The following is a 13649-nucleotide window of genomic DNA, read 5'->3' as shown; positions in this document are numbered from 1 at the left end:
ATTTTACTCATATCATGCACACTGCCGTGGGAATTTACAAAGCCTCTTGTAAATTTAACAGGATAGTAGTTTCCTCCATTTCTTAATTGTCAAATTACTCTGATAACCAAAGCTATTTTCTAGTTCAGAATAATTACAGCAAGAAAATTATAACTACATCTATGATTTTATAAACATACTTAAAGGTCCAAATAATAATATTATTTTCTGGGTGTGGAAATTTAATTATGAATGACATTTTAGTTAATTAATTTTCACAAATAATAAAATGTTTACTGATAGAGTGAAATGAGGGCTTTCAAATAATTTATGTCATTCTGGAAATAAACAATTGTTAGCTCACAATATGTTCTGGAGCATATGGCTTCTGAATAAAGCAAATTACAGATTTCTATTAAAAGAACACATACAATGTTTACATTAGCAGAACTCAGTTAAACTGACAGATAATGAATTTTACTGAAACATCACTTAAATAGCAATTTTGGTGCTTTGTGTAAATGTGGTACATCTACAACCAGCAGAATATAAAAAAAGAAATAAGAAAGTTATCTAAGGAGTAGATTTATAGCAAATGCAGTTACTCCAACTTTCCAAGTTTCAAGTTCCTCATCTCTACAATGGAAGTATGTATTATACTGTCCCAACCTAAAAAAAGTGAGTCTACAGTTCTCAAATCCAAAATGGTGCATGCATGTCAATCAGTGTTTCTGAAGTTACTGTTGATTGCTTTAGCACTGCAGATAAATCTAGCTACATTATGAAAACCTACCAAATTTGGGATAGGTTCAACCCAGCACACAGCTGCAAGATCATGAAGGGAACATGGCATTAAAAAAATGCTGTAAAATAATAATAGAGTACTTGTGTACGTAGTACACAGAGCTACAAAAGCAAACTTAAGAGAGTGGCATACAATGGCAGTCAAATATGAAAAAGATGGAAAAAAGTAAGTAAACTACTCATTAATACTGAAGTACTTGCCATAGTTGTTAACACATTTATTCCACTGTAATTGCCTTACAATGGTCAACGCCTTTGTGGAAAAATGTTGCCAGACACACACCTCCTTATCTGAAGGAAAGGGACAGCCATGAATGCCTTTCTTCAGCACTTTAAAAATATGGAAATCACATGGAGAGAGATTGGGACTTTATTGAGAATATGTGTTTCCCAGCAAAACTTCTACAACCTACTCTATACAGTCTTGGCAGGCATTTTACTGGCAGGTTGCTTAAACTATGATGCAGAGTTTTGTCTGGGAAGCTTTCACACAAGCTCCATACAGTCCCAATCTTTCCTTATGTGATTTCCATATTTTTGGAGCCCTAAAGAAACATTCTTGGTCATTCGTTTGGTTCACACCAAGAGTTCGTACAACACCGCAAACATTTTTCCATGAAGCGATTACCATCTAGTCTCACAGGGGCATAAATGGATTCACAGCTATGGTGATCACTTTTGAAATACTTAACAGTTAACTTACTTTTTTCTATCAATCTTGTTTTATGGAGCTTTCCTCCCGTGTATTCTTTCTGAAGTTTTGCAACAGTGTAGCCAAATATATTACAACAAAAAAAGATGAATGTGACAGGGTTCAGATCCCATACAGAGCCAATCACAAAATATTTTGATTTCATTCATCACTTTCAAACTATTGTTTAATTCTGGTATGTTAACGCAATGCTAAATCTATAGTGACAGATCCATTATTACGTTGGGATTTCTTAATTAACACATACTAATATAGATTTTTGCATGTGAGCAGTGCAAACCTTCCCCTGTGCCTCCAACCCTTCTCCCTGCCCCTCCCCCCCCCCCCCCCCCCTGCACCACACAAAAATTCGTAAGACCAGTTTTGTTTATCAGTTTCTTCGAGTGGCAGTGGCAGTGTGCGTAAACACATACACACATAACCAACCACATAGTCTGGCTGCCTAGGCCAGAATCTGAGCAGCAGTGCAAGATGCTCAAAGTCTTGCCTTGGCAGCCAGAGACTGTGGCCATGTCTGCGCATGTTGTGTTTGTGTGTTGTGTTGTGTGCTGTTTAAATGTAATGAAGACCTGTGACGTCCGCGACGGGCGTTGCTTCCTGCCAGCGAGTGAAGCGGTCCACCATAGTTAGGAGGTACCGCTTGCCTTGTGAGAGAGGAAGCGGGCCGACGAGGTCCACGTGAACGTGCGCAAATCGGCGTGTCGCGTCCGGGAAGGTGCCCACAGGTGCGTGGGTGTGCCTCCCGACTTTGGCGCGCTGACATGCGGTGCAAGTGCGCGCCCATTCGCGGCAGTCCTTCCGAAGCCCGGGCCAGACGAAACGCGCAGCCACGAGCGTCGCGGTGGTGTTGATGCCGGGGTGTGACAGTCCGTGGACACGGTCGAAGGCACTGCGCCGGAATTTCTCCGGGAGAAACGGTCGGTGCGTGCCGGTTGAGGTGTCACACCAAATCTTCCGTGTGGAGCCGGGGACAGGCACCAGCTCCAGTTGCAGGCCGCTGGAAGTGTCGTGACGGAAGCGGTGTAGTTCTTCGTCACTCTCCTGTACTTGGGCCTCGTCCTCAAAGTTCACAGGGGGTGAAATAACGGCACACGCTCGGGACAAACAATCGGCGACGATATTGTCTCTCCCCGAAATGTGTCGAATGTCAGTCGTGAATTGCGACACGTACTCTAACTGCTGGAGTTGGCGCGGTGAACACTTAGTGTGGTTGTTCTCGAACGCGTGGGTAATGGGTTTGTGATCGGTGAAAATGATGAACTGTCGGGCTTCTATGGACGGTCGGAAGTATTTCACCGCCGCGTACACCGCAAGCAACTCTCGGTCATAAGCGCTCCATGCACGTTGCGAATCAGGAAGCTTTTTAGAGAAAAAACCGAGAGGCTGCCAACTCCCGCCGACGCGCTGTTGTAACGCCGCGCCGATGGCGGCCTGGCTGGCGTCCACGACTACAGCTAAGTCCGCGTCATGTACCGGGTGTGCGAGCAGCGTCGCTTCCATGAGATTCCTTTTTGAGTCCGTGAAGCTCTGCTCCATTGCGTCTGTCCAATTCACGAGGGTCTTTCCTTTTGAGGTAGGACCTTGCAACGCCTTAGTCAGCGGCTCTTGCACTGCTGCGGCGTTTGGCAGGTGTCGGTGATAAAAGTTCAACATGCCGAGGTAACGTCGTAATTCTTTGTGCGTCTGCGGACGCGGCATGTTCTGTATTGCCTTCACTTTCTCCGGTAGCGGTGTCGATCCGGTGAGCGTAATTAAATGGCCGAGGAACTCAATTTCCGTCACGCCGAACTCGCATTTAGCGGGGTTAATGACGATGTCGGCTTCACTCAGGCGCTGAAAGATGGTCGTTAAGTGGCGGCGGTGGAGATCGGGCGACTTGGAATACACCAAGATGTCGTGGAGGTATGCGAAGCAAAATAGCAAGCCTAGCAAGACGCCGTCCAGGAACCGCTGCCAAGTCTGGGCAGCATTCCGAAGACCGAAAGTCATAAACAGGCTTTCGAAAAGCCCAAAGGGCGTTACGATGGCTGTTTTTTCGATGTCTTCGGGCGCCACCGGAATTTGGGTGTACGCCTTTGCACAGTCAATCTTGCTGAACACCGCGCAGCCCGCCAAGGCATAGCTGAAGTCTTGAAGGTGTGGGACTGGGTATTGATCCGGCACCATTCGCGAATTAAGGGCGCGATAGTCCCCACACGGGCGCCACGAATTATCTTTTTTTTGGCACTAAATGCAACGCCAATGACCATGGGCTGCTCGATGGTCACACGATGCCTTGCCGCAGCATGGCCTCGAACTCTGCCTTTGCTGCTGCGAGTCTGTCCGGCGCGAGTCGACGTGGGCGACACGATGTGGGGGGTCCGGGTGTGGTTATTATGTGGTGCACCGTCGAATGTTTGATGTCTCTCGGTGCACCGGCTGGGCGGGTGAGGTCGGGGAATTGTTCAAGAATGTCAGCGTACGGTCCGGGGCACTTCACGGGTTTAACACTGTAGTATGCAGCCTGCCGGCGCTGTCCCGCTATCTTTAAATTAGTCGTGGCGTCGATGAGCTGGCCGTTTGCAATGTCGACTAGTAGCCCGTAGTGGCCGAGAAAGTCTGCGCCCAGGATCGGCTCATTGACGTCGGCCACGGTAAAAGTCCACGAGAACGTGCGCCGTAGGCCTAGATCTATATTGCGGCTGTGTGTGCCGTAAGTTTTTATAGCGGAATTGTTCGCCGCTGTAAGGCAGAGTGCCTCGGCCCGCCTGCGGTCTCGTAACATAGAACGGGGGAATATCGAGAGGTCCGAACCCGTGTCGACGAGGTACCTCACGCCTGCCCCCGTTCCGCAACAAACAGACGCTTCGATATCATATTGCAGCCGCGTGCGCCTAGGTCCGGTCGCAGCTGGCGTTTGGGTGCGAGCAAGGAGCGCGGCACCTGGTTGCTTCGTTGCCGAAGCGGGCGTGGTACCAGCAGTAGCCGCTTTGTGTGTGCTGTGACGTCGGCGGGGTACCGTTGGAGCGGCTGTTGCTGTGTTGCCGGCTGCGCGAGCCACGCCGCCTGTCGCCCGGTCTGCTGCCGCTGCGGCGCGTGCTGCCCTCTTGCTGCGAGCGCGCCAACCGGTCGACTTGCGTCGAGAGAGCTGCCACCTGTGCGGTCAAGTGTTGCACTAGCTGGTGCAGGTCGGCATCCGATGCGGGTGCGGGAGGCGCTTGCCGCCACGGTGGTGGGGGGACGGAGTAGTAAGCTGCCGCAGACGCGGTGCTAGGCGCCGTTGTCAGCGCGTCGTGCACCCTGTCGGCCAAGTTAGCGACGGCGTCCAGCTGCATCTCCGTCTGTGCGGCTATCACTGCCTGCACCTGAGCTGGGAGGCTGCGCACCCAGATAGTGCGTAACAGCGAATCTGGCACCATATCGGACTGCACTAGGCTCCGCAAGTGGCGCAGGAACTGCGAGGGCCTCCGATCGCCGCATTCCTCTTGCCGCAGCAGTTGGTGCACTCGCTGTTCCTCTGACGACGAAATCCGCCGGATCAGCTCTTCCTTGAGCCGTTTGTAGCTTGACTGCGTCGGCGGGGCGGTGATTATGTCCCGCACTTCGGCCGCATAGTTCTGGTCCAGCTGGCTCACTACGTGCCCAAATTTCGCCAGGTCGCAGGTCACGTGGTTGCTCATAAATACCGCCTCAACCTGGCTGAACCACATCACAGGGTCGCGCGGCCAAAAGGGAGGCAGCCTGATCAGTGCCCGTCCAGCGCTTGTCGGCGTTCCGGCGGTCGTAGGAGGCGTCGGTGTGGCGGGGATTTGCGCGCCAACATTGTCCTGAGCTGTCTGCGGCTGCGCGGCGTCCGCGCGTGTAGTCCGTGCCTGTAGCTCATTCTCTAGCCACGTGTTGCGTGCGAGCAGTTCTTCGACTGTCTTTCGTAACTCCTCTAGTGTCGCCATCTTAGTTCAGAGTCGAATCCTCGTACAAGAGGAAAGTACACACTGAAAATAACACAAGGGAAACACACGAAAGGAAAAAAAATAACACTAAACAGTTCGCGATCAAAATATACGCACACAAAAACAATACAAAAAAAAGTTAGTTAAAGAAAATTTTACTACGGAGCACTGTTCGGCGCGGGCGTATGCGCGCAAGCCTACTCGCGGTTCCACGTCTCTCGTACCGACGAACGTTAGTGTCACCACGTGTTTTTTTAGCCTCAGATCACGTCGGGGTCACCAGTGAAGCGGGAACGTGTTGTATCTCCGCTTACAGTCGCTCATGTGCAGTGAACCGGCATTTATCACCGCGCCCACGCACTATGCTCATGGGAGAGGCTTTGTGGCAATAAACTACTAAAGCGGTTTCTGGACAGGACACATTTATTTTTCCTGCCGTTACAAAAAATGACAAATAATATACTTCGCTAATGTCCGTCTATATAGGCGCGTTGCACTGGCGGCACGGCTCGGTCACCGATCCCGGAGGGTGTACACTCCCGTGACGAGCCGTGGCGCGACCGCGTGGACCGAGCGAGACAAAAGGCCGCGTCACAGAATGTTCTGCTCTTGGCGCGACCGGAGGCGCCGTAACGTCCGCGAAGAAGCGAAAGACAATTTAACGGCGACTGCGTTAACGACCGCGCGTACGCATTTACGGCGGAGTCACGTTGACTCGACGCACGTGGTCCGCGGCGGAAGAACTGGGGAGACGTGTGTCGCGTCGCGTCGACTAGCTCGCACTGGTGGCAGCTTTGTTCCCGTGCGGTCCGGTGTGCGACGCACCGTTGCCGAAATTCCGCATAACGGTACAGCTGCCCCTACTTGTGTCGGCAGTGCCGTAGTTCAGCTCTTCGTGCGTTGGACGGTGCTGCCGCCACAACCCTTCACCACCATAGCTGTCTGCCAGCCATGAGGTTATTTTAATCAAAATTTAGAAGAAAACATAACAATTGTTTATCACTAAGTCGGCCGAAGGTTCACAAAAGCGTTCAACAATAACCACAAAAGTTTTCTTATATAATTCACTAATATAATCGGATGGGGGTTGACAGAAGCGTCCGATCTCACGCGTCGGCTTTGACCCGTGACGTACGGGTGTTGTCGTGTGTGACGTCATGACGGCGCGGAGTTTGCCTTGCGAGTGTGGCGTGTTTGTAGATGTCATCGTGTTGTGGTTTGTTGTGCTCTCTTGTGCTATGTTCAGGGTTTTCGTTTGTATGGTGTAATGGGCTCAGTTTGCTTTTGCTCATTATCCAGAATTGTTCGAGTATCGGCTGTGTTTATGGTGGAATTCGTTTCAGTGAGTTAACGATTTTGTGTGGAGGTTAATTTAGTGTTGTTCGCTGTAGGTCGTGTGATAATTTTAGTAAAATTAATCGGTTGTTGTTTTTTGTTCAGGAATGGATATGACGGATAAAAGTAACATTGCGCAGGTCAAGGGAAGTGTTCGATCCCAATATGTGGCTGTGTGTGTTGATATTGGTATCGGGAATTGTTTTTGTGCTATATAGGTCAAGGGAAGTGTCCGATTCCAGATCATATTGTGTTTAGTGGTAATTGGGGAGTTTTGTGATCTCGGTTTTTCTCGTCGTTTTGTACGGGGGTGGGTGTCTAAATTTGTTTATATTTAGTTTGCCCCCACCCAAAAACACGCCATTTCCCGTGCTTATCCCGTTTGTGACATAGGCTTTTTGTGGAAAGTGTGTGTGTTTGTTTTTTGATGTATTTTCGTCCACATAATGTGTACGTACCGACTTTATATGCGCCATATTGGAATCGTGGTTTATGGTCGTTTCCGCCATATTTGTGACGTCATGGGTCAAAGCAGACGGGCGGTATCGGACGCTTCCGTATTTCCTCTGAGAGGTGCTAAAAAAATTTTTGAAACTTTCCTGAAATTACTCTCAGTCACCATTTGAATTTTGTTTTGCAATCTTTATTTACCAAGACCAGTTTTGAATCACTATCAGCAGATGGTACACATTTATTGCATGTTTGCAGCTTTGTTGGAGTTGTGCAGCTGTGGCCAGGCGAGAACTGTACATACTTCTAACCACATTTGGTGCGTGTATGTTTCATTCTCTTGCCATAACTACATGAGCCACAAGAATGCTGCAAATATGCAATAAATATGCACCATCTGATGATAAACAGCTTGTTAATTTAAAACTAGTCATGGTAAATACAAACTGAAGAACAAAACCAAAGGAAATTGACCTTTACAAAAATTTAAATCTGAACTGAAATTGCTTATTCTAGCAACTTCTGCTTTAAAGAGGGATATTTAACAAAAACATTGTGGTATAAACAGACTACAATGATTGCTTGTGCTATTTAGAAGTAGATGTAAACATTCTGTAACAGTAACATGAGCAGTGACAGAGACCAATATCTTCATTATAATTATTTTTCAGCCAATAAGTTACCTGGTAATCTGTAAATAGCCAGTATGTAGACATAAACAAAGACACAGAGTGTAAATCCAAAGTAATCTACACCATTTTGATAGAAACAGACCAATGATCTTTGGAACACAGCATTACTTTTAACTAATCGAAATACACACAAACTATATCTGAAAAACAAAATCAGTTTGTATAACGTGATCTACTTCTCAATTATAAAAGGTAGATTGGTGTAAAGTCATGACTCCACCTGTCTGTTTTGACCAGTAATGCCCTCAACAAGGTGTACGCTATTTCAAACAAATACAATATGGTGACCACGACATCACTCATTACACCTGCGAACAAACATAAAGAGCATGTGAAGTATTTAACTCCAGAAATAGAATGAAACTAATACAACAACCAAATGAAGAGGGCAAACTAAATACACGACAGTAAGAGTAATGACATCAATGCAAAACAAATATTCATCCAAAAATCAAGCACACAAAAATGACATAATATAACAAAAAAATTACAAAAATGAAAACTATTGGTGTTGTAAATTTCACGTCACCCATATATCGCAAATGAAGACCTCAGTACCAGTAACCCACACAGAACTCGAAAACTCAACACAATTTTCACTCCAGCTACACAGCTCCAAGAAAGCCCTCAATACCAGGAACCGACCACTCTAAAACATTGTGTTGCAAATTTCACTTCACCCGCAAAGCTCCAGATACAAAACTTTCATGTACTCTATCTAAACCAAAGTTCTCAGTACAACAAACCAAACCATGTTCACATGACTAAAGTCAGAAATGTATCCTAAACAACGATGGTACATCAGTACCCATGATACCTACTAATAACATTCCAACAATTACCGAAGACTAACATGGTAATCCCGAAAACTCATGAAAACTTTCACCACCACCAATTCCAATATACGCAAACAACTTCACCTATTGCAACAAGCAATGAGCTACTCTTAACTATCTGTATCTTCTTCACAACAGAAGAAAAAAGAAAAATATTAAATCTCCTTCCACAGGAAACACTGGCACTAATATTTCCAAACATAGAAACGAATCTATCAGCCAAAGTATGCAAATTCAAAGTAACTCACCAGAAAGCCAGCACAAATTCTTTCAATACCAACATGAAACATTCAATTCGTGTCACACTACAAACATCGAGTCTCACCATGACATTACGGGTCAAAGCACCTGACCTTGTGCGAATGCAATGACTGCCAATTGGCAAGAAAAGAGAACAAAATTATCAGAAAAGAAACTTAATTACTGTTGGAACATTGGTCCTGAGTTTGCATCTTTTTGCTAAAACCCAAAAAGGCCAGTACTACCTGCTGTGCACTTAGGATATCTTTCTCACTGTACTGACCCACAAACAGAATACTTTTATTCAATCTGCCCTACAGCATTTTCTTTCTAAGCAGCGCAGCTTAGATCTAAAAATTGTCCAGTCTAACATTGAAATTCTAATACTTACATCCTAAACCATTTACTCCCTAATGGTCCTTATGACCAATAATGAAGAGTGAATTCACTAGACACTGATTTGATTTTAGAATTACCTGAATGTCAGGCGGGACATTCACATGAACTCTTACCTGCTGTATCAGCATATTTTGCAAATGCGAATTTCCCTCACTATCTCCAGTTTGCTGCATTTCTCTTCCTGTTTTTAGCGAGTTTCATCGCTATATACTTTAGTGAGTAAAAATAAAGTCCAAAAACTCCATTAATGAACATCTGAACAGGCTTCAACGAGAGTTACCTTTCAAGAGGCCTTTCAACGGCCACTACAACAGTAGTAAGTTGCATACAACACAGCTATGAAACTAAATCTGCCGTTTATAACGTTCATGAGTACAACACTACACGTGCTGCTTTATTACATACGTCACAGTCTAAATAGATCCTATACATTTACATTCTATGGGAAAATACGATATTCTAGCCACAATCATTTTAACCGATCAGCCTGTTTGCATACCAGAATCCGAATGTATATTACATTTCCTGTTTTCTCTCCAACAATTTTGTGTTCCGCTTTTCGTCTCTTAGAACTCACAATACCACAAAGCCCATTACTAACTAGAAAAGTTCCACGCGGCATCTACTACCCCGACGAAAACAATAACAAACATAGGTCTTTCTGTCCGCCACTTCCTGTGTTTCGCTGTCGCTACAGTCTAAGTCTTGTACTTGCCTGGATTTCCAAAGCTGAGCGCCGGCGACGAAAGAAAAGCTTACTGTCATTTCAATACTGGAGAGAGGGAAGCCGAAAGTATGCTTGGAACTTCATACAAAAAACTAAACTATCATGCAACCATTGAATCGATGAAAGTTACAGATTGGGCAGAGAAGTAAGATAAACACGAAAATAAAAGTAAGGTGGGTGCTTTACTGTAAACTCGATGTAGGTTTAAAACTAAGTGTCCGACTTCTTCAAAAGTCGAAGTTTGGAAATAATAGCAGTCTACACGATTTGACCCTTAGCTTGAGGAGTTGCTTGTTGGGAATTACTGGGGGAGACAGGGATATATACAAATACGTCAGCCCCATAACGCACTAGCAAACCATATTGCAGTTCTTAAGAAAAATGTTGTAGAGAGAATACACATTTACCGCATAGGTAAACACCGAAAAGATACCGATACAGTTCTTCTATTTGATACGTAGGGACGGAATAAATTGTCCGACCCTTCCAAAAATTTCAAATCACTTTCTAGAAGCCAACGAAGTAATAAGGACGAAGCAGAAAGTGGCCATATTTAAATCATACCTTACCAAGAAATTTTGTGGGTATGAATTATACTCTTCACAGACAAACCAAGGGCGAGGGTGGTTATTGCTATTTTATTAGCGGTATAGAAAAAAATACTTGATACAAATACGGAATTGTTTCTTACTATCAATATTTTCCTGCTGAACTTGTAAAGTAAAATAAGCAGCGCTTGAATCCTTCAGTGTTGCTGGGCGCTGCCAACAGATGTCACTGCGAGACGCCACCTCAGAAAATATGGCGATCATTTTAGCTCCGTCTGCAATTCGTGACTGGCCGAAAACGAGTCGCATTGGAGCAACTACACTTAGAAACAAAGCTTACGCACACAATTCTGTGGGAGCTGTGACGTTAGCGTTCTGCAGTTGAGCAGTGCTATCTGTTGTTGAAGCGGTGTTTGGAAGCGTGGTCACGGCATGGGTTGTTTTCGCAGCAGTGTCTGAAAACATGGCTTTGTTTTTGTAACATTTGTGGCGGAAATCTTGCTCTCACTGTTATATACGATTCGGATTGTTATTGAGCATCTGCTCGAGATGCCACGCAAGTGCTGTATGCCCTATTGTAGGGGAAACTACGACAACGGTTTAAAAGTTAGAGTCTTTTCATTCCTGTCTGATGAAGCCTTAAGATTGAAATGGATCGCTGCAGTTCATAGGAAAGACTGGGAACCCAGTAAACAGTTCGTTGTATCTGTAACTTAACTTTATTTCTATATTGTTACTCTTTTTAATACTGTTATGTTACAGAGATGAAAATTCAAATCAATACCCTGTGTATAACAAAGTATTATACTTTTAAGCTCACTTTAAGCAGTCCTCAGTTAGATTTCATTTGTCAGTTTACATTCTGCCTTTACGTTAACAGTAAAATATATGGTTCTTTTCAGATATGTGAACTGCATTTCACTGCAGACGACATTGAGAAAATTACCAGTGCTTACGACCAAAAACTGACAAACTACAGCACCTTTGGACCGTCCACGTTTAAAGAAACGTTCGTGAAAATTTATCGTAAAGGGTACTTGTAATCAGTTTACAGATTAATGTACAGGTTCCTTAATTTTCTTACGATATTGATAAATATCTAAGATCAATAAACATTGCTATTCGAATCTCATGTTTATCTCTCTCTATTTGCAGATGCTGTACCATCAAAGTTGCCAGGAAGACCTACGTATTTATCTTCAAAACAAGCAACAGCTCGAGAAGATCCAGAGAGTCGCGAACGTTTGGGGAACCAAGCACTTGAGAAAGTCATTGAGCAGAGTGTGGAATCACACAAAAAATGATGGAGAAGAGTTCATTTGCTAGTTTAGAAGATTTTAAATCAAAATTATCTCATTGTGAAAAGCACAGTGACTGGGTCACGGTAACCAAATCAAATAATTTGTCTTTTGTGTTAAAGGATGCTCCTTATCTAAGTGTTGAGTGTCATGTCATTACAAATAGAGATTTAGTGGTAAGTGCATTTGTGAAGGAAGCTGAGCTAAAGTGTGCTGGTAAGATTAAATTACCAAATCAAGTAAGTGATACTGGTACAGTTAGCAATATTTTGAAAGAGTTGTATGTGATGTTTCATATAAATGCGGCTCCATTTTAGGCAAGTTTGTCTTGCTTTGAAGACATTTTCATCCTGAGCAGACTTCTGCAGACCGCCCACTTTACTATTTTGTGGATACTGTACACATTGTAAAATGTAAACGGAACAACTGGGGTAACGAAAAGGACCAAATTATGTGCTTTCCTTCTTTTAGTGATAGCTTGAAGGGAGGTCTTGCTTCTGTTACAGCATTGAAGGAACTACATTTACTAGAAAAAGGTGAACTTTTGCAGTATGGCAGCACTTTAACACTTAAGTCACTATATCCAGATTCTTTTGAACGGCAAAAATGTGAAATTAGCATTGCGTATTTTTAATATAATGACAGTTGTTGCAATGCAAGAACTAGGTGTAAGAATGAATTTTAAAACTGGGAGACTACTGCCACATTTGTAAAAATAATAAGTCAGTCGTTTGATATTGAATGTTGAAACGCCGCTGAAGCGTAAAAGGCTAAGAAATGTATACCAAGAACAGATTACCCTCAATTCAAAACATCTCCATGACTTTTTGAGAAACTTTCTCTCGTGGTTGTGTTCATGGGAAGATTGCAATGGAGGAAAGAAATTGACCAGAGAAACACACTTTGCTCTCAAACATACTACTGCAGCCTTTATTGATTTTAGTGAATACTGGCTGTGTGAGAAGAAGAGAACATATTTGCTCTTTGGGAAAATACAGACAGACAGGTTTGGGAAATACCGCCAACTTAATGGGGGAAGTTACCATGTATCACAAAGGCAGCTATTTGAAACAGAAGGAAAATTAAGGGCCCTGAGTATGTTTTCCCTTGTATTAAAGGCCAAAGTGTTTGGTGATGTTGTTGTAAGACCTAATGATGTTGATGCTGCTTGTTGTAGAATCCCAGACTTTCAAGATATCGACAACCCTGAGCTATTAAATGTAGTAGTTGATGATAGTGATGTTGATAAAATAGAGGAAAACACTTGGCCATTACTCCATTATATTGCTCACACCAAGTGCATCTAAAATAAATTGTCCATATTTAAAAGGTCACACTCTTGAATCTATCATACATTGTATATTGACTTGCAGCGCAAATATTTTACTAAACAACTTTGTAAAACGAATAAATTATGTGTGTGTGACAAAAGATGTAAGTATTTATAAAAGAATGAAAAAGTCTTGACATCTGACTCCTTGTCACAAAAAATCGTGAAATAAATGTTTTCTGGAAATTTACTTATTAAAGTGAAGCTTGTTAAGTATCACATGTCCCATTTTCATAAGTTATTAAATGAAAAAAATTTTAATAAATGATTTGCAGTATTTGCGGTGAATTTTTAAGGTCCTAGTGTATTTTTTATTATGTATTCAAGGAAAATCATTATTCCTTAGGTATTCGAAATATTGCGTTGGTTA

At 43.7% G+C, this 13649-nt stretch overlaps 1 protein-coding gene across 26 annotated transcripts in view; it reads left to right on the top strand.

The window, feature by feature from the left end:
• The window catches only part of LOC126427195 (THAP domain-containing protein 1 B-like), a 443316-nt gene that overhangs the window by 107312 nt on the left and 322355 nt on the right, over positions 1 to 13649 (top strand). For 3 of the 26 annotated variants that reach the window (XR_007576577.1, XM_050089429.1, XM_050089426.1), the window contains exon 3: positions 11807 to 12050. The exons of 21 other annotated variants lie outside the window; for them this stretch is intronic. Coding sequence is in view for 2 of the 5 variants with exons in the window: in XM_050089429.1 (XP_049945386.1) it covers positions 11807 to 11955 (149 nt within the window). In the remaining 3 variants the exon portion in view is untranslated. Of the gene's footprint in view, positions 1 to 11627; positions 11685 to 11806; positions 12051 to 13649 lie in introns of those variants that run through there. 2 more of the 26 variants (XR_007576564.1, XR_007576583.1) reach the window with 1 other exon arrangement.

Source organism: Schistocerca serialis, chromosome 11 (assembly GCF_023864345.2).
Source record: "Schistocerca serialis cubense isolate TAMUIC-IGC-003099 chromosome 11, iqSchSeri2.2, whole genome shotgun sequence".
Classification (NCBI taxonomy): domain Eukaryota; kingdom Metazoa; phylum Arthropoda; class Insecta; order Orthoptera; family Acrididae; genus Schistocerca; species Schistocerca serialis.
This window is presented reverse-complemented; position numbering and strand designations above follow the sequence as displayed.